The sequence below is a fragment of the Drosophila subpulchrella genome, chromosome 3L (genome assembly GCF_014743375.2).
Source record: "Drosophila subpulchrella strain 33 F10 #4 breed RU33 chromosome 3L, RU_Dsub_v1.1 Primary Assembly, whole genome shotgun sequence".
NCBI classification, from domain to species: domain Eukaryota; kingdom Metazoa; phylum Arthropoda; class Insecta; order Diptera; family Drosophilidae; genus Drosophila; species Drosophila subpulchrella.
In genome coordinates, this window is record NC_050612.1 from 3532823 (window position 1) to 3558031 (window position 25209).

Below are 25209 nucleotides of genomic sequence, written 5' to 3' on the forward strand. Positions count from 1 at the left end.
ATTCAAGATCCTTTCTCAACTCGTTGTATAGCTTAGGTAGCATTATGTCTCTGAAATAGGTTCTGCTCGTAATTTTATATTTAGGGTCCACGCGCTGCATCAAATCACGGAATCCATCGTCGTCAACCATTCTATACGGCTGAACGTCCCGTGCTATCATTAGCATTACATACTTATCCAATGATGTTTTTTGTTTGGACTCTGACGGATACTCTACATTCCGTTGCATGTAACTATCCAACCTAGGTGACTGATTATCTATTTCACAAACACTATAGTTTGGATGAATCCGTTTGAGGTGGTCCATTAGGTTAGTTGTATTTCCCGCCGTTTTTAACGATTTCTCACAATAAACACAGGTGGCCTTCGTCTTGTCCTCGGTTTTTTTTTAAAGTGCTGCCACACACATGATGATTCTAGCTTTCTTTTCGGAGACGGACCTTCAACGTTTTCCTTCGTTGTACCTATAATATAAAAAAAGGACACATGGAATTGGCCGCAACACGTGGGACGTGCACAATCTACTACAGTGCTTGCAGTTGGCCATGCACTGCGCAGTTTTAAAATTACTTACGGTTAAAGAACGTAGGCTCGGTTCAAGTTCGTCGGATGTCGGGGTTCTTCCCTGCTGGCAGGTACTATATACTCTGACACATTTATTTAGTGCGCGTTTTCAATGAAACAATGTTAATATGGTACTAGGACATTATGCGCCGACATGCCAAATAACAACTGGGAATTTAATAAGTTAGGGAATTTGATGTTATTTTTCCCTAAGTCTTTACCGTCCCTACCTTGACAATGTCATTTGGAGTCAGTGGCCCCAACTTTAGAGACCCACACTTCGTTTTCAAGCGGTGGCCATCTTAGTGACGTCACAATCTTCGCCTCAATCCTTACAAGATCAAATTGACGCATCTTTGCTGATTTTGACTAGAAAGGTAAAGAAAAAAGTAAAAAACCTTTTCAATTTATTTATGTTTCAGCAGTGCCAGAGCAAAGATTTGTGGAAAACCAAGTCAGATAAATATTTACAAGTATTAATAAGACCTTTAGCAACAGTTCTTGGTATACTCATAAAATTATTTTTCCAAATACTAGAAAAATCGCCCTAAGCATGAAATCGCCCTAACATTAAGAAAAATCGGCCTAAGTATAGAAAAAAATCGACATAGAAAATATGTTTTAGGGATAATTTTTCTAAAATTTCTATTATTTAGGGCGAATTTTTCCGAGCGTATGGTTTTAATATTTTATCATATGTAGGGTAAATCGCCTGATTTCGTAGAACATAAAATCATTTAAAATCGCCATTGAAACTAGAAAATCGACCTTGAAATTTGAAGTTCGGTGGCCTAGCGGTCTAATGCGTTAAACTGTTAAACTCAACTAAATGGCGTGAGTTCGAGCCCACAAAGAGTCAACCCTTATTTTTCTTTTTTGTGCAAGTTTTTAGAATTGAATTCTTAAACAATTTTGTGTGCAAAGGCAAAAAAAAATTTATAACACGACAAAATAACAAATAAAGTAATGTATATTACATTAAAATAATAGTTTTTTAATGTATTTAGTCTAAGGTAAAATAAAACATAATTTGTTGTCGTTAGTGAGAATATTTCTTAGAATTAAATTGAGAATTGGTTCTTAGAAAAAATTGAGATATGCACCCTTTTTGCGCGTCGCCTAGCGCGATGCGTCTTCGGTGCAGCGGTAGTGCTCTCGACTGCAAACCCAGCGGTCGTGAGTTCGATTCTCGCTGCGACCACAAAGATTTTTCTCAAGAAGTAAGTTGTTTTATATTAATGTTATTTCCCTGATTCTGTTTAATGACTACTTTTCAGTTCATATGACTCTAATTAGCAGTTTACCAACATGCGTGGAGCGGCCAAATAATAACCTTGCCCTTTTCTCACCCTCTCAAATTATAGTGAAAAAGGGACACTAAGTCAAATAATCCTAAAAAATTCCTGAAAAAGGACTTCAGATAATGTTTGCCGAGAACCAGTAAACATGTCCAAACACGATTTTTTTTTATAAAAATTAGTTTTAATATTTAGGACACTTGCTCTTGTTTTTAGGGCGCTTCACCATAATTTCAAGAAATACCGCCGTTGATGCCTAAAATATTTTTTCATACGGTAAGGGTATTTACCTTTAAAAAACAGAAAAATCGCCCTAGACTTAAGAAAATTAACCCTAGATCTAAGAAAAATCGCCCTATTTTTAGAAAATGTTGCCCTTATTTTGTTACCCAGCCCAGTATTTAGAAAAATAATTTTATGAGTGCACTTATAGAAATTTTACTGTAAAATTGCCCTAAAAACAAGAAAAATCGCCATAAAACGGGGGTCAATGGCGACTGGGTAACAAAATAAGGGCAACAGGGTAAAGACTTAGGGAAAAATAACATCAAATTCCCTAACTTATTAAATTCCCAGTTGTTATTTGGCGTGTCGGCGCATAATGTCCTAGTACCATATTAACATTGTTTCATTGAAACCGCGCACTAAATAAATGTGTCAGAGTATATAGTACCTGCCAGCAGGGAAGAACCCCGACATCCGACGAACTTGAACCGAGCCTACGTTCTTTAAAAAACATCATTGGATAAGTATGTAATGCTAATGAAAGCACGGGACGTTCAGCCGTTAAGCATGGTTGACGACGATGGATTCCGTGATTTGATGCAGCGCATGGACCCTAATTATAAAATGACGAGCAGAACCTATTTCAGAGACATAATGCTACCTAAGCTATACAACGAGTTGGGAAAGGATCTTGAATATTAGCTCGAAGGGGTCCAGTATGGTGCAATTACCGCGGATGGATGGATTTCCCGTGCAAATGAAGCCTATATCACACTAACTTTCCATTTTGTGAACAAAAAGTTCGAGCTAGTTTCAGCGGCCTTAATATAAAAACCTTTCATTTAAATAAAAAACATATTTAAATTATGTTATTAAATTTAAGTATCCCGAGCTCGAAGCGCTCCGCAAGATGATGCTTCAGAGGATCGGGGTTCATTTTCTGGCCGTGGTGGGGGGAATTCATTTTCGGCAGATGCCCTTCGAGGATGTGGTGACCATGATGTACCAGGATTCTTTGGGTGTCAATTCCGAGGACGAGGTCTTATTGGCCCTAATCTGTTGGCTGGCCCATCGTCCGCAGGAAATACCAAAGCTGATGCCACAACTGATTGGGTGCGTTAGGTTTGCAAAAGAAAAACAGCTTTGATATTTAAGGATTATGGTTTTAGTTACGGCTGCCCAACCACCGGCAGCCTCTTTCTATTTCCATGACAATTATCATAAGATTTGGCTTAGTAATTACTATTTATGGCGGTCAAGAAAATATTTATGTGCATAAAAACATAAATATTTCTTGTGTAGCGATGTTTTGACAATTAGATATGTTCACATAATAAATAAAATAAATATTACTCAATTGACATATACATGTTATAAAACTTCAGGACTTATATGTAAATATTTTCTCGTTTTCTTCCTTATGACTTTGACCTCTATTGTAAAGTAACGGCACGCGACAGAATTTGTCCGTGCTTTTTGCACACATGCATATGTATGTATACACGAAATATTTTGACACTCCGCTTCGTAGCGAGTCCGGCGATCACTGCAAAGTAAGCGGTCAGCGTGACCGAATATTTTGTATTTTTAAATACTTTTTGGTATTTTATCAGCTCTGATTTTGCTCAAAAGTATTTTAATGGTATATAGGTATTTAGTAACATTTTTTTTGGATTTTATGGTGCTTTTGGCTTGGTCACACTTTAACAAATGTGACGCTCTCTATTTATTGAATAGCAAATCGAATCAAGTCTTATTTTTGTGATAATCTATTAAAACAAACAAATAGTGAACATGAGTAGTATATATATTCTTGGTTAGGATCACTAGCCGAGTCGATCTAGCCATGTCCGTCTGTCCGTCTGGAAACTATAAAAGCTAGGCTATTGAGATTTGGCGTGCAGATTCCTGAGCTTCTTAAGCAGCGCAAGTTTGTTTCAGCATAGTGCCACGCCCACTCTAACGCCCACAAACCGCCCAAAACTGTGGCTCCTACAGTTTTGATACTAGAATAAATATTTTAACATAAATGTATTGTTCTCATCAATACCTATCGATTCAAAAAAGTTTTCCACGCCCACTCTAACGCTCACAAACCGCCCACAAACTTCAAAAAAATACTAGAAAAATCGCCCTAAATATAGGAAAAATCGCCATAGAAAATATGTTTTAGGGTTAATTTTACTAAAATTTCTATTATTTAGGGCGAATTTTTCCGAGCATGTGCTTTTAATATTTTCTGATATTTAGGGCAAATCGCCTTATTTCGTAGAACAAAAAATCATCCAAAATCGCCCTTGAACAAAGAAAATCGCCCTTGAAATTTGAAAATCGGTGGCCTAGCGGTCTAATGCGTTGAACTTTCAAACTCATCTAAATGGCGTGAGTTCGAGCCCACGAAGAGTCAACATTTATTTTTCTTTTTTGTGCAAGTTTTTAGAATTGAATTCTTAAACAATTTTGTGTGCAGAGGCAAAAAAAAATTTTGAACACGTCAAAATAACAAATAAAACAAGGAAGAATGCTATAGTCGAGTGTCTCGACTATCAGATACCCGTTACTCAGTTAAAGGGACCAAAGGGAAATGGAGACAAGCAAGCAGAAAAGCAAGACTGAAATGCGCCACCTACCGGCGGTAGGCAGATTTAAGCGTTATGGCCGTTAGGGTGGGCGTGGCAAATTTTTTTTTGGGTCAATCGATAGGTATTGACGAGACCAATACAGTTCAGTTAAAATTTTGTATCTAGCATGAAAATTGTGTGCGCCACAGGTTTGGGCAGCTTGTGGGCGTTAGAGTGGGCGTGGCATATTTGCGTAACAAAATTGCGCTGCGTACAAAGCTACGGAATCTTAATCTGAGATCTTGAATCTCTATCTTTGATAGTTTCCGAGATATCCGCGTTCATATTTATGATTTTTTGAAGTTTGGGGGCGGTTTGTGGGCGATAAAGTGGGCGTGGCAAACTTTTTTTTGGGTCAATCGATAGGTATTGATGAGAACAATACATTTCAGTTTAAATTTTAGTTCTAGCATCAAAACTGTAGGAGCCACAGTTTTGGGCGGTTTGTGGGCGTTAGAGTGGGCGTGGCACTCTACTGAAACAAACTTGCGCTGCGTAAGAAGCTCAGGAATCTGCACGCAAAATCTCAATAGCCTAGCTCTCATAGTTTCCGAGATCTCAGCGTTCATCCGGACAGACAGACGGACATGGCTAGATCGACTCGGCTAGTGATCCTGATCAAGAATATATATACTTTATGGGGTCGGAAACGCTTCCTTCTGCCTGTTACATACTTTCCGACGAATCTAGTATACCCTTTTACTCTACGAGTAACGGGTATAAAAATGTATATTGCATTAAAATAATAGTCTTTTAATGTATTTAGTCTAATTGGGTAAAATAAAGCATAATTTGTTGTCGTTAGTGAGATCATTTTTTTAGAAATAAATTGAGATTTTATTCTTAGAACAAATTGAGATATGGACCCTTTTTGCGCGTCGCCTAGCGCGATGCGTCTTTGGTGCAGCGGTAGTGCTCTCGACTGCGAACCCAGCGGTCGTGAGTTCGATTCTCGCTGCGACCACGAAGATTTTTCTCAAGAAGTAAGTTGTTTTATATTAATGTTATTTCCCTGATTCTGTTTAATGACTACTTTTCAGTTCATATGACTCTAATTAGCAGTTTACCAACATGCGTGGAGCTGCAAAATAATAACCTTGCCCTCTTCTCACCCTCTCAAATTATAGTGAAAAAAGGACACTAAGTCAAATAATCATAAAACAAAATTCCTGGAAAAGGTACCGCAGATAAGTTTGCCAGCAAAACATGTCCAAACACGATTTTTTTTATAAAAATTAGTTTTAATATTTAGGGCACTTGCTCTTGTTTTTAGGGCGTTTCACCATATTTTCAAGAAATACCGCCGTTGGTGCTTAAAATATTATTTCATATATTAAGGGTATTTACCTTTAAAAACAGAAAAATCGCCCTAGACTTAAGAATATTAACCCAAGATCTAAGAAAAATCGCCCCAAATGTAAGACCAATATATGCCTATTTTTAGAAAATGTTGCCCTTATTTTGTTACCCAGTCGCCATTGACCCCCGTTTTAGGGCGATTTTCCTTGTTCTTAGGGCGATTTTACAGTAAAATTTCCATGAGTGTAACAATGATATGTTATATAACAATGTTTTGTAAATCGTTTTAGTAACGACGATTTGCTAACGGGAAAAAATGTTCTAAGGGGAACTGGACCATATGTAATGGGTAGATCAGCGAAATAAAAAAAAATAATCGCCCGGTTTTCTTCAGTGTACTGAATATCCAGTGTAAAATGTAAAAAGAAATCCAAGTTACATGCGGGCCTCGGGCTAAACAGTGGTAAACTTTTGGCTCTCAACACTCACTGCAATCGAATGCTTCATTGTATCCTTTTTCGTTCCTCGTATTTCGGGAACATTTGTAAAACTTTCGTCATGCTCATAAAATTGCTCGTTTAACTCATTTAACTTTTTGTGCTTGGCTTTCAGGCTGTGAGTGTGGGCGACAGTGTTTTTTTAGAAAGTTTGCATAAATTGCAGCAACAAGAAAAGTTAATAATGCCAACAGGCAAAGTCGAGCTGGGGCGACAATGAAAATAATTCAATTAAAACACTTTTGCCAGCTTTTGGTTCTCCGCCATTCACCCCTTAACCTCGAAAACTCCACTGCCGCCCTGGCGTGCATGTCAAGTTAGAATTACGCCGAACCAAATTAACACGTAGACCCTGTGGAAAGCGGGGAGCCATGTGTGGATTGCCCGCGAGGCGTTCTCTGCATAAAGTTCGGACCGGACTGGGCGGTCCTTCTGGGGGCAGGATCCGTTCTGCATTTCGCCTGGCCCTCCCAACCCCGTCTGGTCCCTTGGGCCCAGTGCTACATCTATGCCATGTTTACTTTGGTACTTAGAGCCGTTGTTGTTGCTTAAAGCCGCAAAGAGGCTTCGTTTTCTGGGAATTTAAATGTTTGGCCTGGATTAGTCTCGAAAAACTCTGACCTATTTGCATTCATATACTGCATCAGCTTTCCGTGGCTGCTTAATCCGTCTCTCTGTTTGTGTGAACGCTGAGACCTCGGAAATTATAATCTTTTCAATGTTTAGAATAGGCATAATGCCGAATAAGTAAATTTTTGAAAGTGTATTTATAAAGCCGAATTAACAAGCATTTTTCTTCACAAAATTTAGTATCAGATCTTTTGGAAGCTGAAGGTGCTTTCGTCAGGATCATAAGTTAGAAGTTGTTGTTTTAAAAATCACTAGCACTAGTCTTCTATGTGTCATTCGACGCGCTGTCTAGGCGCGTAAAACTAGGCTAAAAACCTGGGGCTACAGCTCCCATTTTCTAAATTATTGATTTAATAAAAAAAATTATTTTAATGCTCAGCAGAAGAGAGGAAACAACTTAATAAGTCCGATAGACTTCATCATGCAAGGAAGCACAGCAGAATTTGTGGATTCACATTTGTGGATGGGTGCTTAGGGTGACACGACCACTTTTCCAAATTGAATCTAATCTAGGCACAACTCCTACCACTAGAAAAAAAATGATCAAAATACCTTGCGTATTATTATTATAAATTTATGCCAAAAAAACAGGTCAAAGTCCCCATAGTGCACTGCAGATAACATTGAATCTTTTCTAGCACTTATGTTAACCTAATCGGAATTAGACAAGTAAAATTGTTCTTAAATTTAATAAATAGTTTAAATGATTCATTTTTTAACAGAATAAGTTATCCGCGCAGTCTGTTTCCCTTAGCTCTGGCTGTGCTTTTCGCTCACATTTTTCTGCACCTGCTCATGTTTCTGGCATCTAACACGAGTGAGCGAGAATCACTACTTGCTGCATCATGCATTTGTATACATAATCAGAGGGCTTGTTAGAAACAATTCGATATTTAAAAAAAATGGTTTAAAAACTCCGATTATAGGTAATGAACTTGCGTATATATTAAAGTTCAAAAACCCTTTTTTTCTAAAAATGTTTTTTTAATTTAATTTGTTTTTATTTTTTACTTTAAGAACTAGTGTCTTTAAATAAGAAGAAATAAATACAATAGAAATGAAGTCAATACGATAACTTCAGCAGGAAATATAGATATTCAAAAGTACTTTTTGAAGTTTGATGTTTTTTAAAACATTAAATAATTCTAACTAAAAATAATTTTTTTCGACCTTATAGACGTATAGTAGTAGAACGGCCCAAGTGAGCTTTAAAAGATCCGCACCATACATACTGAGAGACTGAGTTACCCGCAACTCTGAAGCCTAGTACTCAGATCGGCTAAGAGTTTCACTAGTCGAAAAATCTTATTCTTTGTAGTGTGACCGAAGTTTTCAAAGTTCACCCGCCATGCATGTGGCATGGTCTTACTATCAAGCAGCCTAGTACTCACATCGACGGAAGCCGCGAGCTAGCCATAGGAGTGAGCGAGAGGCAAACACGCGGCTAAAGCTTTTCCTCGGGTCTGCTTTTCAGCGCGGTACTCAGATGAGCTTAGGAAATACCAGAAAAAGTACCTGATTTAGCGAGTGAATTTCGATGATCGCCGTTAGCCGCGACCTAAAGAACACGAAATTTAATCTTTGGCGGTGATATTATAATACTGGAGGTTCTGCTAAAAAGATACTTATATTAGTACAAAGTAACCAAATTCTTTTGGCCAGGTCTTACTTTATTTACGAGGACACGCCCCGGACGATGTCCATGTAGAGAGCGGAATCCCACTCAGCATGTTCCTTCCTACTGGGATTCTCTAGTGGATCTCCTCCAGCGCTTCAACTATTCTGTGGATTTACCCCGTTGTGGTATTGCTTCCTGTCGGTGAAGTCCCACAATAATGGGCAACAGCTTGGATTAGGTGTCCTTTTTCATCTGCACTGACCTCCCTTAACCGTTTTTGGGGTTTTTCTTCCATTTAAAATTTTTAAATTTCCCACCGCTTCTGCACGAACACCGCCAAAGATTAAATTTCTTATTCTTTGGGCCGCGGCTAACGGCGTTCATCGAAAATTCACTCGCGAAATCTGGTAGTTTTTCTGGTATTTCCTTAGCTCATCTGAGTACCGCGCTGAAAAACAGACCCGACGAAAAGCTTTAGCCGCCTGTTTGCCTCTAGCTCACTCCTATGGTTAGCTCGCGGTTTTCGTCGATGTGAGTACTAGGCTTTAGCCGCGACCTAAAGAGCACGAAATTTAATCTTTGGCGGTGTTCGTGCAAAGACGATGTGGAGACTAAAAATTAAAAATGAAAGGAAAACCCCAAAATCGACAGCAGGAGGTCAGTGCGGATGAATTAGGACGCCTACTCTAATCTGTTGCCCTTGATTGTGTGATTTTACCGACAGGATGCAAAATAACAGGGGCAAATCCGCAGAATAATCGAAGTGCTGGAGGAGATCGACTAGAGAATCCCAGTGGGAAGGAACATGCCGAGTGGAACTTCGCTCTCAACATGAACATCCTGCCGGTCGTGTCCTTGCAAAGAAAGTAAGATCTGGCCAAAAGAATTTGGCTACGTTGTAGTTGTAGTAGAAGTATATTTTAAGCAGAACCAGTAAAATGATCTTCCTCTGACCTCGACCTCTCCATTAGGACTCGGTACACCACCACCACCAGCTACCTGGCAGCTTAAGCGGAGCTGGACGACCCGCTGGCTTCTATAGGGAGGAGGAAAATAGGGCGCCCGCTAAGGAACAGTTTGAGAAGCCATAGGCAGCCACTGCTAGGATGCTGGGCGACTTCCTTTAGTTTCCGTAGACTTGAGCGCAGCGCAAGTTTGTTACGCGAATATGCCACGCCCACTCTACCGCCCACAAGCTGCCCAAATATGTAGCGCCCACAATTTTCATGCTAGATAAAAAATTGTAACTGAAATGTATTGGTCTCGTCAATACCTATCGATTGATCCAAGCCTGTGGCGCCCACAATGTTCGTGCTAGATACAAAATTTTAACTGAAATGTATTGCCACAACGCCCACAACGCTTAAATTTGTCTACCGCCGGTAGGTGGCGCATTTGCTGCTTGCATATCTCAATTTTCCTTTGGTCCCTTTAGCTGAGTAACGGGTATCTGATAGTCGAGGTACTCGACTATAGCGTTCTTCCTTGTTTTTATTTTAATTTCTTTGTGTACCAGCAGACTTCTCCTTTTTAAATTTCTCCAATTGATTCGGTTTCCGTTTGGCAACAGACCCAGCTGCTTGACAGTAAGACCATGCTACATGCATTGCGGGTGAACTATGAAAACTTCGGTCACACTACAAAGAATAAGATTTTTCGACTAGTGAAACTCTTAGCCGACCTGAGTACTAAGCTTAAGGCGGGGAATATACCGATATATAGTGCAGAGGCAGCAAATACCTTGGAAGCATAAATTTAAACCGGCCATGATATGTATTTCGGTCTCTGCCCGAAGCATCTGCGAGCCCTGGCATATGAATTTCGCTCTTACACTTCGCAAACCTGAGGCCACCAATATGGCCCGAGCAACAAGCTTTAACTTGACGAATGTTGGGATATCGTTAATAATAATGGTATTTTATTAGTAATGTAGGAGACAGGTGTGGGGAAAAGCCGTGAATCTATTTTCTTAAACATTTATATTTGTTTAAACATAGAAATGCATTGAATTAGTTTTTCCCTTTGAAGAAAATGTGTTAAGTCTGTTAAAGAAACGCAAATGATATAGTTTTTAGCAAAAGCATATCAAGAGATATTATAACGAATAGTATTTAAACGAATCTCCCAGCCCCCGTCAGCTGCGAATGTATAGATGTAATTACAAGCACGGATATCTGGTTTTTGGTATTCTTACTTTCATTAATTTCCCACCTGGATTAGATTAATTCGCACATTTTCTTTGGTCAATTAAGCACCTTATTAAACACGCCTTTAAAGTAGTACATGTGGTATTTTGTTGGTATACGTTCACACCTAACGGCTTGGCTATTTCCATATGCCAGAGAGCGAGACAGCAAGACGTCAAAACAGACAAAACGGAATAGGACAATATTGTGGATCTTGGTTCAGGAGGCTTAAACAACCACGATAACTCCGATTCCCAATTAAAAATGTATTTTCTATTCAAGGCCAGCTGCCTGTGGCACTTTAAGTATGGCGAATTAAGTGCAATTTTTTCTGAATATTTGAAATATGTTTAGAAATTTGCATTTGTGCCAAATTTTTTAATACTACTTTTTTCTGACATTGTCACATTCGAAAAATCATAAAAAAAAGGAAAGTGGTGTTTGAAAAATTCATTTTGCAGTTACTATTAGTTTTGCTTGGAGAAACTTTAGGCATCAAAAAATTTTAGTTTTAAGACGTTTTCTTCTCGTTGCGAGCAAAACCGAAAAAGGTCCTACTGTCACTGCTGCTGTCATCATTTATGTTTTCTGTTGAGCGCTTTTCGTTGAGCTCGTTGTATATTGCTCCTTAATGAGCAGTGCGTAAAGAGCGGAACGAGAAACGCTCGCACAATGACAGTCAACAAAAGACCGATTGACCGAAAAACTCAAGGCAAACGGTCTTTACATTTACTTTCGTTGTTGTGAAAAAGAAATAATATAATTTGTTTAATACAACATTTTAAATTTATTTTCAAATGTTTTGGTTAACAAGTTCCATTTCGATTCCATATTCCATATAACAAATTGATATCAAAAAGCAATAAAAAGTTTCAGAATATGTTGTTTTTACATTTTATTTTAACATTTAACATTTTTTTTTATATTATGTGTTAAGCTTTATAACTAATAAGGCGTTCAGATTCTCTGCACTAATCGAACTTCTTCGTTCACTTAATATAAAGTGTAAGGCTGAGAATGCCCGTTCGGCTGCAAAACCGACGATTAACGATTTGCTTGCCTATGCGTGTAAGTGTATACCAATACATACGCAAAAGACCGTTTGCCTCACCTGAACAGGACAAAACGGTCCTGGAACAACCATAACAAAACAGAATAGAAAATAAAGGTTTTGCTCTGAGCGCGAGCGAGCTCTTTCAAGAACCCATAAATCGGTTGCTCTCTGAGTCTTTTCGTAAAGAGTCAGGAAAAGACACTTATTTCCAGACAACGAGAAACGGTCAACAGTTTTTTGCGAGCTCTGCATAATATACATAAAGTACTTTTGTTTTGTGTAATTATTTTTTAGCACCCTTGTATATCATATTTATATGAACTCGTCTCAATTTGATATGAATTGCTATCAATTTGATATGCAAAAACTTATATATGAAGTGACATCCACATTTTTTTGAAGTGGTGAAGAATGTTTCTAATTTACAATAATTTGCAGCTTAACTATTTGTCAGAAAATGTAAACCTACTCATTTAAAGGAATTCCAAGCTTAAAATTCCGTTTCTGTCATTGAATTCAAATAGTTATTGTCTTTTATCAAAGTTCTACAACTGTGGACGTCGAATATTTTATCATTTATTGAAAGCAAAACCTTTGCTTGTTTAGTGCCTTAAAAAAAGTGTTTAATTAAAAAAATTAAGCCAAGATTTATGTGCGGGGGTGTGACAATAATTTTTTCTGTGGGTATTAAGGCTGGATATCTTTTATTTTAATCTCCCAAGAGCAGTGACTTTCTTTCAGGCCAAATGGTTTTCTGCGATTTCTGCATTGTATCTCTGCAATCCCGCAAGCATAGAAAGAAGGGATACTTTCTATAGCCGCTTTGTTGACCTAAAAATTGTTAACCATTTTTAAGTCCACGCACACAGTCCAATTGTGATCACTGCATTTTTTTAACTAATAAAACTGTGTGGTACACTTCCACACAGATACGTTTGCAACAGTCTATAAAAAGTCGCCATTCTGTAAGTTTGTAAGCAAATAGACCTATCTTTCTTAGGAGCCCCTTATACCCTCTGCATTCAGCCGCATAAAAATCGCTGTTGCAACCTTAAGCGGTTTCCTGTTCAAATAGAGAACCGCTGATGCGAACAGCTGATCGCCATAAGCAACCCGTATCCGAAGGGAGAGGAAATGCAAATTCAGTTGCTCTGAAAAAATGTAAAAGAACGCAAAAATAAATACAATTTGATCGCCAACATGTGGAATGTTTTCAGTGCCAAATGATCAGTCGACACGTGACGCCACGTGAATTTTCAGTTAGAATCGTTTTGACCCTTTCAAGTATTTCTAACACCTTTCTCGCATATTGTTCTTTGACTATATCCAACAACCATTTTGGGAGGTGGATGCGCCTTCAAATGGTTTTTTTTTAGCAACAGATGTCAGGTCTTGCCAAGAAGGACATAGGCTGGTCATGTCCTTAAAAATGTATATTTGTTTCAAGATGATATCAGTTGCTGAGTTCTGAGCCGTTGGAAGGCTCCTTCGGCCAGCACCAACAACAATTTCCTTATAATGACGCCATTGCAGTTCAAATGCCTTTCCTTTCAAAAAAATGCCGACATTCAAGTACAAAAATCACCTAAACTCGTAAAAAATACTGCATAAAATACGGGAATGCTAAATCAATTTGCGTGTTCGGTCCCATTTTCCGCTGCACCGAGTTGTTGCTGCTTTTTTTCGTTGGGAATTGTTGGGAACTATAAACACATTGGATACAATTTGTAAAGTTATTGCTGCATACTTTTGAGCGGAAGTCTTTACGTTAGGATAACCATTTTTATACCCTTGCAGAGCGTATAATGATTTCAGTCGGAAGTTTGCCACGCAGTGATGGAGACGTTTTCGACCCCATAAAGTATATACACTGGTCGGCATATGTATTTTGACAAAACAAAAGTTAAATATACTCATAACTTGAATTTACTTTTTGTAAACTATACACTCAAAAAAAAAATCACCATAAATATTAGAAATTCGCCCGTGATTTTAAAACGCCATTGAATTAAGAAATATTTTCTTGAATTAAGAAATATTTTCTTGATTATAGAAAAAGTTTCTAAAATTTACGGAATTTCGCCATATTTTTTTTTCTTTGTAAAGAAGAAGAGGAAGAATAAAAATTTTTCTTTAACTAATGGCGAATTTTTCTTGATTTTTTTTCTTGAAATAATGGTAAATTCTTACTTAAATTTAGTAAAGAAATACCCATATTTTAAGGAAAAAGTGACTTTTTTTATACATTTTGATGGTGGTCTAGCTGGTAAAGACGTCCGGTCAATAAATAATCGTACAAAAGTACCTGGTTCGAGCCCACGCCACGGCAAGTGTACCCTTTGTTTATTTATTTTTCTTTTTTTTTTAATTTTTTTAATTTTTATTCTTATTAGTTTCACTTTTCTATTTACCAAATTGTTTAAACGGTTGTTAAAAGAGTTTAGATTAGAATAAACGTTATTGGTATGCGTAAAGCTGGACCAAAAGCACCATAGCTCTCTTTAGTCATTGTATGACAAGAAGCACGCGTGGCCGAATGGTTAAGACGTCTGGCTATGGTGTGAGCAGTTGCGGGTTCGAGTTCATGCCGGGGTTGTCTGAGGTAAGGATTTTTCCATTTGTTTATTTATATGTTTATAAAAAGTATTTATATAAAATAAATCTTACATAAATACAGGTAAATATAAAAATTTATATACTATATTACCATGTAATAATTGCCCTTAAAATTAGAAACGGTTTTATCCATTTAAAATCCAAAATTGGTATACAAAACCAACCAAATTCCTCAAATGTAGAAAAAGGTAATCTTACAAAATAAATATTTTTTTTCTTATTTTAAGAAAATTTTCCTTAATTTTAAGGTTATTTACCATACATTTAAGAAAAATTTGTCATTATTTCCAGAAATGGCAAACCATAAATTCAAGAATATTATTTACTTAAAATAAAGGCGAGTCGCCGTTGGCTCAAAATCATAGGCGATTTTCTTGATTTAAGGGCGAATTTCTTGATTTAAGGGCGATTTTTTTTTTGGGTGTAGGCATCAATGGAAAGGTAATTTAAATGCCGTTTGAATAATACAATACATTTCTTAACCCATTCAGTATTTATTGAAAACTTAAGACTGAAGAATATTTCACACTTCATGTAGACCGAAAGATTCTAAAATCGTACAAAAATCGAGTAATTCTGTCTTGAAAATTCTTACTTGAAAGCAGTATTTTGTTCTCGAGAAAAGGATTTTCGATGCTCGGCGAAGTCTTGATTAAAGCTCGAAGTACTGGATTTTTTATCTGAGTGCTTACATTTTCCGTGTTGCACAGTGTAATTAAGCCCTAATACCCTAGACTAATCTACCATCTAGTTTAATTGAGCCCCACTCCAATTGATCGGCAATTAACCCATACAAAGCTTCCCATTTTTCAGTCATTCAGGTCCATTAAAAATTGCTTTTCCATAATTTTAAACATCACTTTTGAAAAGCCCTCAAAAGCGGTAAAAAAATACGAATTGATAGAGCGTCGAGTTCATGCTCGTTAAAAATCAATCCCCCAGTGGGATCATGTGGGTCGGTTCAGCAAAGGTGTCCACCCTCGTGGTCAATATGCGCGACATAAGTCTACATAAGCGCCGAAGCTGCCATCGTGCTGCGGATATCTTTTGGTATCTATGTACATTGTCTCTCTCTGTTGGGATTTCCGGCTTCAGGGTGTGTGTATGTATCTGAGGGCTATTGTGAATATATGGGAATTCGTTTTGTCATATCGTTACACTATACACTTTGTACCATACATTCGCTACAGCTCAAGCTAGGCGACGGGGAATGTGTAAAAAACGTATTATATAAAAAGTATAAAAAACGCAATGAACTAATTCATTTTTCGTTAAGACCAAAAATTAAATTTGATTTTGCGTGCTTGCAACTTACCCGTGAAGAGCATTGACTAGCCGCATTGGACTTTATGTTTTACTTTATTTTTTGTTCGTAATCGTGGAAGGGAATCACCACAAACTGAGGCGCAATGAAGCGCAACATCCACGCGACATTTCCAATCTACGCGGTATCTATATGGCTCTGACCATGTCCAACGATGTGACCGTGGCCATGACTCTAGCCCCCAAAAACGTCCGATGTAACGCCACAACAAAGAACGTTAATTGACGCCAAAATGCTGCTGCATAAAAAGGCAAAAACCCCGAGCGAAACTGAAAAGAGGCAAATCGCCAGTGAAGCGGAGTATCTGAAAAAAGAATTGTTCCGTCGGGTACAAGTTGGGCAGGACAGCAGCCCCGTTTCTTGACAGGGTCTGGTGAAATGCAACGTTCCTCCGAATCGAATAGACCGATCCGACCTGAACCGCCCCAACCTGGGGTTCAAGTGGCTGTATTAACCCCGAGAGGTCAGCGGGGTTCCGCCCCATCCCCGGGCCCTCACAGAGTGGGCGTTGTTGAATCAGCACACGTGATTAATGGCCTTTAATTATGTCAAAGCGCGACGGCAGCCCCCGACCAGGATCGGAGTGCAACGGTACGCCAGTTAAACGCTTGACATTAAAAAATTGACACCGTTTGGGGTGAAATGTCGGCAACGTTCGGCCTTCCGCCTCCGCGTTCTCCCCGCAGCCCCACTCCTGAGGCGATGTTTTTGCCTGTGACAACTGTCTGGCACACGTAACCGAGTTCCCTGCGAGTTCGCTTGTCTTTTGGGTCTGCCCCGAAACAAATTTAAAATACACACCCACTCCGGGGACGTTCACCGAGCAACTCCTTTGGCCATTCGTTACCCAGCCGTGATTGTGTGTGGGCGTTTGTCTCGCTTGTCGCTTTTAATGAAAGCGTCATAAATTATGTCGCAGTTGACGAAAGCAACAGCGAAGCTCCAGTCTGCGAACGGTATGCCCTGGGAAAGGCGTCGAGGTTGCGGGGTCACTTAGCATACTGTATGTGTATGACCATTCGGGCAACACATGTGGAGGACTTGATGAGCTGCTAAAATGGCATAGGATCCCACAGGCCTTAAATATGTATGTGTGGTCCTTGGGGACCCTAAGACAATCAGTAACTATATTTGTAAGGATAAAAAGAGGAAAGAACGTTGAAGTTTTGCAGCGGATGTTACGTTTCCATTCAGAGTTGGAACCCAGGGAAGAAGACATTTTAGGGTGCCACCCAAACTTTATCATCTCGGCTTTTCCTTTCGGGCACCCATATCCATATCCCTTGTTCCCGGCGAGAGAAGGTGAGAAGGGAAACGATCCTCACGAGAGAAGATCCTGACAACTTGGTTCCAGCCGACCGCTTTAGGCGCGCGCCTTCGAAACACGGAAATAAAGGAGAGGATCACTGTTTACCAAAGAATTTCAGTTTAAATTTTAAATTGAATTTTCAAAATGTTGGCGCTACATTTGGTAAAACAACAGGGCCAGCGAAAAATTTGCCTCGATGAACCACGATTTCGTGCAGACATTTTTTTACGGAAAAGTGTGGTTCTGTTGTAAATAAATCTAAAAGTTCAGTTTTCCTATTGAACTAGTCCAAAAATCAAACGGGTGACCATTACATGTCGCCTGGCATTTCTGATGATAAACTGCCAACTCTTTTTGAGGGTAAACTTTTTATTGAACCAAACACCGTCTTAGAATAAAACATACACCAGGTAGCTAACGTATATGGTAAAGAACAGTATGTAGAGGTTGGTTTTTCCGTCGACCCTCAGTACCTGCCACACGTTGTGTTCCCACCTATCCGATGTCGAGATAGAGTCATTAAAATCTCCAACATGCTGAATCTTCTGGGGCCTTAGAGCTCTTTTGTCCGAACTGGTAATGCGCACAATCCGTCGTGATGTTCGATGGGCTACGTGTCGTACCTTGATCGCCGGAAGGTGCGTGCTACGTAATCGAATGTGCGGGGATGCGTTCGCAAGGGCTCCTCCAGTGGTGTTCCTCTCAGGGATCAGAAGACCGATCAGAATGATCCAGGCCAAAGACATTCCCCGCCTGTAGTCTGGGCTCAACTGGAAAACGCTCTTGGTAAATTTGTCGCGGTGTGTTATCATCGAAACAAAAAGAGCGCGCCGGTTGTTTTTTGTTTGCATACCTCACAGGTGTTTTCGAGCTCTACTCGATGTTTGCTGTTCTTTGGGTGCTCATACCTAAGCCCCTGCCTTGACCTTCCAAACTTTATTTATATTTAGTTTTTGAATACTCATCCCAGACGACTCTGTCAACGAAAGGGATGCCCCATTCGAAAAAAGTGAGCCGGCCCTTTCCGCTTTGCAACTTTTAAATAAAATTACACTGAGGCCAAGAGAACAGAATGGCCGCCTTCATTCCTCTGCACGAACTGCCTTTGCTATTTGATAAATCAAATAATTACAAAAGTTCAGACCAAGCCACTCCCACCGTCTTTTATATTGCTTGGGCACAAAACCAGAACTTGAAACTAACTTCTGCCAGGAAGGTGAAGCAGGCAAAAGTTTTGCCAAGTAACAAAAATTGCATTTAGGCGCATTTAGGCGGCAGTTAGGTGAAAGGACGAGATCACAAGATCCATGGCAAGAGCTTGCAAGATAAAATTCGTTCACAGATTCTTAAAGCCATTTCCTCCGCTCGAAGCATGAAATCATATTTGGCCGCAAATTTAATGCAGCCTCAGCGTCGGCGCAAAACTTTTTTGCCAGCTCTGCAGGCCAAAACTTTCGCCACGGTCGGTGTGGAATCAGGCATCCTGTCTGCCTCCCGCCCCCATCCTGGATGCCCCGACATCCTTTGTGCCAATTCGAGTTGCAGAACTCCAGCGAAGCGTGTGAAATGCGCCGCAGCCTGGTTAGGCCTTCGAGCTGGCGCCGCTTTGATGGATTCAAACATAAATGGGGCCAAGCCAAGGATACAAGGCGACAATGTCCAACCTTATAATTTCGTCTATCTTTTTCAAATAGCTTGTTTCGGACTTTTCATAATCATCCACAAGTTACTAGTAAGAAAACGGGTATTTGGTTTTCGTTGAAAAGTACTTACCAGGTTGAAGTGTAGATTCGACTTTTTTGTTCACCAGTACCCGTCTACCAGGGAACGAAAACAACAGTTATTTTTTTAGAGTCCTTTAAAATGTAATATAAATAAAAATAGATAGAATTCTTCTAAAAAAGCTGAAATGTTTATTTTGATGCACTCTATTGATTCATACAAAAAACCTTTTTTGTATGGCTTTTATATATCTCACAACAAATAACAGTTATTCAACGACTTTTATATTTTAGAATAAAAGTTCTTTTGAGACTTTTATTTTCATATAGAAGTCACGACCGATATTTTTCAGACTTTTAAAATGAAAAGCAGTTAGTGACATTTATTGTGTTATTTATATAAAATAGCGGAAAGTTTGGAAGAAGAAGATAACCATACTCGCATTTATGCTCTGAAACTTATACCAACAGTTTTAGTTCAAATTTATAGAATAACTCGTACACTCAGATAAAAACGCTTCCTAAATTTGAGCGCGATTTATACTTGATTTCGGTTAATATTTTTTGGGTTTGTTTTAAAATGAATATGCTGCGTGGTCTTGAATTAAAAATCGTTCGTAAAACACAAAATATCCGAAAAAGTGCTTGATTCAAGAACATTATTCAATAAACAGGATCAAACTAGTACGATTTCTGCTTAGCCTAAGTATAATCAAACAAAAACACCTCCTTACGAGGTAAAAAGTAGTGGCGAACGCGCCTTTAAAAAAATTTCTGATATCAACAATTGTGACGAAAAATGATATTACATTCGATAAAATAAATAAACTATATAAAATTTATGATTTGAGGTGTCATTCGACGCGTATTCTCAGTAAGAATACACAGCCGGGGGCTTTTATCCCCACCGTATCCAGCAGAACCCATTTTCTACATTTTTACTTTTACACTTTCACCGCTTTTTCTCCCAAACAAATCTACATTTCGAAAGTCTTCGTATGCAATCTTCTTAGTTTTTGCGATACCTTTTGATTAAAGTATCACTCGTTAAGATCGGACCATAATGGCAGATTTTCAATTCTGCGGCTATATATAGTAGTTGTCTTCGCACGCTATCTTGCGCGCTTCGCCAAATTAAATAAAAATAGAGTAAAAAGGTATACTAGATTTGTCGGAAAGTATGTAACAGGCAGAAGGAAGCGTTTCCGACTCATAAAGTATATACAGTGGTCGGCATAAGTATTTTGACAAAACAAAAGTTAAATATACTCATAACTTGAACTTACTTCTTGTAAAATTTGGCATCAATGGAAAGGTAATTTAAATGCCGTTTGAACGATACAATACATTTCTTAACCCATTCAGTACTTATTGAAAAGGATGAATTTGTGTAAACATCTACTTTTTAAACTTTTTTCCTCGACTTGAAAACTTAAATTTTTTGGTGCAAAAAGTTTCTTTAAACAAAAATAATAGTAACTACAAAAAGAATTTTTCAAAAATCATTTTGCTTATATTTTTTATAAATTTTTGAAGGTGACAATGTCGGAAAAAATTTGTATGAAAAAGAGAAAAATATGGCTCAAATGCATGTTTCTAAGCATTTTCAAAAAATCATAAAAAATATAAGCAAAATGATTTTTGAAAAATTCTTTTTGCAGTTACTATTATTTTTGTTTGAAAAAACTTTTTGCATCAAAAAATTTAAGTTTTTAAGTCAAGAAAAAAAATAAAAAAAAAAATTTTTAAGTAGATTTACACAAATTCGTCCTTTTCAATAAATACTGAATGGGTTAAGAAATGTATTGTATCATTCAAACGGCATTTAAATTACCTTTCCATTGATGCCAAGAGTTTACAAGAAGTAAACTCAAATTATGAGTATATTTAACTTTGGTTTTGTCAAAATACATATGCCGACCAGTGTATATTCTTGATCAGGATCACTAGCCGGGTCGATCTAGCCATGTCCGTCTGTCTGTCCGTCCGGATGAACGCTGAACGTCATCAAAAAAGTTTGACGCCCACAAACCGCCCACAAACTTCGAAAAATCGTAAATATGAACGCGGATATCTCGGAAACTATAAAAGAAAGAGAATTGGGATCTCAGATTTAGATTCCGTAGCCTTGTACGCAGCGCAAGTTTGTAACGCGAATATGCCACGCCAACTCTAAGGCCCATAACGCTTAAATCTGTCTACAGCTTTGCTGCTTGCAAATTGGAGATATGCAATTTTTCCTTTGGTCCCTTTAGCTGAGTGACGGGTATCTGATAGTCGAGGTACTCGACTATAGAGTTCTTCCTTGTTTTTATTAGTACAAAATGTTGCATCTGCGTTGAAAATTGTGCTGTGTACTGTAATTTGTTTTTAATTTTATGATTTTTCACAGATTCCCAGGAATATTTGATCAGCATTCTTCTGTGCGCGGTTTAACCATCGAGTGCGCGCTTCAAGAACGAGAAAGGAAAACTCGTCAAAAGAACGACTATTCTAGACTCTTAAGAGAGTATCGTTTTCAGATTGACAACCATTAATGACTTTATGGTCCAAATAGAGCCATCATCTGTAAATATTATACGTCAGGATTGACTCTACAGCCGTTCTTCATTGTCGTTGGAGTCTCAGACGATGTCAAAGAAGAATTATTTTATATTTTGATAAGAACTTAATTAAGTCCTAAGTAAGACCTTTCCTTAAGCTCCAGAATAATTTTTCAAGTCTTTTCAAATAATATCGTTGGAATATCTGTTTGTGCCTAACCGAAGTAGACACCTGCAGGACGATCGCGTCGCGGCAATGGTAACGATGGTTACTACAATGCCGGACCACAGGCGATGCTGAACTGCGCTGAGGTTGAGCTAACGTGGTTAGCTGCTAGTTGAGATAGTGTATTACGAGCCCTATTCCTAGAGGTAGGAAGTAGAACCGCGGAGTTATGAGGTGTGTTGATAACTGATGTATTCTTCATTTGTACATTATTATATACTACTTGGAACACGGAAGTTAAGTGTAATGATTAGTGAAGTAAGCTATATTCTAAAGTAGGCCAGGGAATTATGATTATGGTAGCAGTTGCGTAGTTGGCTCGGCTGACACCGCAAATGTGCTGACTGCATTGGCGGGTCAGCGTATCGTTGTAACGGTGAGATGGTGAGTTAGTGAGACATATAATATGCTGACCAGCAATTCTCATCTGCAGTGAGTGCTACTGAGCGCCTGGTACTGTTCCCAACTTGGCTACTGCTTGATTTGTTGGGTGTGGTCATGATGAGTACCTTTTGGTACGAACATTCTCCCCCCCATTGAGGGGTACCCTCAATTAAAGGCGTGATGTCGGTCAGCCCTTGGCCGAATTGTATAGAAAGCACCTAACAAATCATTGACCAAGGGGGATCTTTCCTTTAACTGCGGCGGTTCCTGTTTGTGATTCAGGTCCTTCACATCTTCTTGATGCTGCTTACCACTCCCCTTTGCGATAAAATTTACATTACCGTGGGGACTGAAATTGTGCCCTCGTAGAATTTGATCATTTGGCACGTCTATGGTATGATGACGTTCTGCAACAAAACTAAGATCTTTCTTGGTTAAGTTTAGAACTGTTGAACCAAAATCAGCCTTCTTGTAGGTTTTGAATTGATGAGACGTCGGTTCTATATTCATCGGATTTTTAACTTTCGTTGGCTCATAAGCAGCGTTCGGTCCTGCAAAATCATCTCTGTTTTCTATTAGATTGGGGTTGATTTCCGTATCAGATGAGGTTTCTTTATTGAGATAACTTGTGATTACATAACCAAGCCTTGTGCCTTGTGCCAAAGGTTTATTAGGTCCTAGTTCAAGAAGTTCACCGGTAATTACACGAGAAAATACTTCAACCCCTAAAGTTAGGTCAATGGGTCCTGGTTGCCGAAAGTCAGGATCTGCTAACGGCAGTCCCTCGGGAATATTAAGATCGGTTGTAATCGGTACTGATGGTTGGTCTGTAATGACTGTGGGCATAATAAATACCTCTAATAGTTTTTCAAACCCTGATGTACAGGATGAGAGCTTTAGTGTTGATCTAATTGCTGTTGATATCTTTCCTCCGATTCCAGATATTTCAATCGGTGACCTTTGTTTAAGAGATAGCAGATCTGCCATTCTCCTTGAAATAAGATTCACCTGTGATCCACCATCTATTACAGCGCGACATGTTTGTAATTGACCGTTTGGCCCTTGTAATGAGACCTTGGCGGTCGCGAGCAAAGTATATCCTCCTACGTGGTCGTAGCCTGCAATGGTTTCTGCGCCGGACACTGGATTGCTAGTCGGTCCTTGGTGTAACAGTGAATGATGCCGTTGCTGGCAGACTCGACAAGTGGTCGGTGATCCACAGTTTTCAACCTTATGAGCTGTAGACAAACAATTTGTGCATGCTCCTACTTGAATAATGGCTTGGCGCCGTGCTTTGGGGTCCATTTGCTGGATACGGCTACATGCTCTAAGATTATGTTGTCCTAGGTGACAAATCTTACAGCTTTCTTCGTTGTGAACTGACTGATGGCGGAGTGTTGCTGTAGGTTGAGCGCTTATCGTCTCCAGCATGCAAGCGCGCCGCTCAATAAACGTCAGTACACTCCATAACGTTGGAATTTCCGTTGGTGCATCCGCTGAATTTTCGAGAGCAGCTAGAGACTGCTGGTCTAGTTTTCTTCTGATAAGAAAACACAGGATTGGATCCCAGGATTTTGTGCTGATATCAAGGTTTTTAAGAGTACTCATTGAATTTTTTATAGTGTCATGCAAGGCCCTTAGTTGGCGCGAGGAGCCGTCTATAGGCTTATGGTCAATAATTTTTGCAATGGCGGCGAATACTAGTATTTTTCCGTTCTGGTACCTGGCCTTTAAACGCAACCAGGTGTCGTCATAGCCACCCTGTGAGAAGGCTGTGTCTGTCAAGACGTTTCTCGCTTCACCACGAAGCGAACTCTGTAGAATATGTAGTTTTTGACTGGCCGAATATGGTTTGTTATGTACCAATTCCACAAAGAGATCATGGAACCGTGGCCAGTCTAGATACTCGCCGTTGAACTCCGGAATGCTAATTGGCGGAAGTGCCAAGTTTAGGCTCATTGGCGCGTCGTTTTCTCGTAGCAGGTTCATTTCGTATTCCTCGTATAATGTGTGGAATTGGGCTAGCTCTGCTTCTGCCAGAGCTGCGGCCCCAGGTGTGCTATCCAATTCGTCGTGGGCTTGCCTTAGTAACGCCCAATGGAGATCCAGGTGCCTTTGTAGGGCTGGGGTGACAGTTGGAGCGTTCGAGGCTAATGTTAATGATGACTCCAATTCGTTGCATCTTCTCTGCAACTGTCGGATCACCGTGTCAATTGTGGAATCTCCTTTGACTTGATCTCTTGTTGCGAGCTTGATGTTGGCCGAAGTTCGTCTGGGGGCCTTCGGAAGCCCGCTTCCAGTCGGCATGTTGTCCATAAAGATATTCTGATATTTTTCGACCAGCTCTTTAAGTGCTACTAGTCGTGAAGAGTACTCACTTCCAGTGGGTAGTGCCGCTTGCTGGACCTCTTCATCTAGGTCGCAAAACTGCTGCCAGAGATCGTTTAACTGAGTTAGTTTACCGGAATAATATCCGTCTCGGTGGCGTCGGTCGGCAGAATCCTTGCCATAATTCTTAATGAGCTGTTGGATTTTCCCTTGTAGCTCGTTTTGGGTGTCTAGTAATCGATTGTGTAAATCGATTCTTGTGTGACTTGTTTCCTCAATGAATGAAGTAGACATATTGTGTGTCTTGGAAACAAAGAATCTTGTGAAGCTGGATGAAGCTGAGTATCCTGTTAAGCTGGATGAAGCTGAAGTTCCTGTGACGCTGGAAGAAGAAGCGTATCCTGTGAAGCTGGATGAAGCTGAAGTTCCTGTGACGCTGGAAGAAGAAGCGAATCCTGTGAAGCTGGATTGAGCTGAAGTTCCTGTGACGCTGGAAGAAGAAGCGTATCCTGTGAAGCTGGATAAAGCTGAAGTTCCTGTGACGCTGGAAGAAGAAGCGTATCCTGTGAAGCTGGATTAAGCTGAAGTTCCTGTGACGCTGGAAGAAGAAGCGAATCCTGTGAAGCTGGATTGAGCTGAAGTTCCTGTGACGCTGGAAGAAGAAGCGAATCCTGTGAAGCTGGATAAAGCTGAAGTTCCTGTGACGCTGGAAGAAGAAGCGTATCCTGTGAAGCTGGATTAAGCTGAAGTTCCTGTGACGCTGGAA

General features: G+C 39.3%; 1 protein-coding gene and 1 long non-coding RNA gene across 2 annotated transcripts; both read right to left on the reverse strand.

Annotated features, from left to right (window-relative positions):
* Positions 1 to 323: 323 nt before the first annotated feature.
* Positions 324 to 893, reverse strand: LOC119555628. The gene is made up of 3 exons (XR_005219900.1): positions 795 to 893; positions 575 to 732; positions 324 to 464 (listed from the first exon to the last, which is right to left on the reverse strand). It is a non-coding gene; the product is annotated as an uncharacterized LOC119555628 (long non-coding RNA).
* A 16712-nt stretch (positions 894 to 17605) lies between these two features.
* On the reverse strand, positions 17606 to 18205 carry LOC119554386. Its single transcript, XM_037865266.1, has 2 exons — positions 18095 to 18205; positions 17606 to 18023 (listed from the first exon to the last, which is right to left on the reverse strand). Exon 2 carries the CDS (start codon positions 17985 to 17987, stop codon positions 17631 to 17633), a length of 357 nt encoding a protein of 118 aa, XP_037721194.1. The 5' UTR covers positions 17988 to 18023; positions 18095 to 18205; the 3' UTR covers positions 17606 to 17630.
* Positions 18206 to 25209: the final 7004 nt, after the last annotated feature.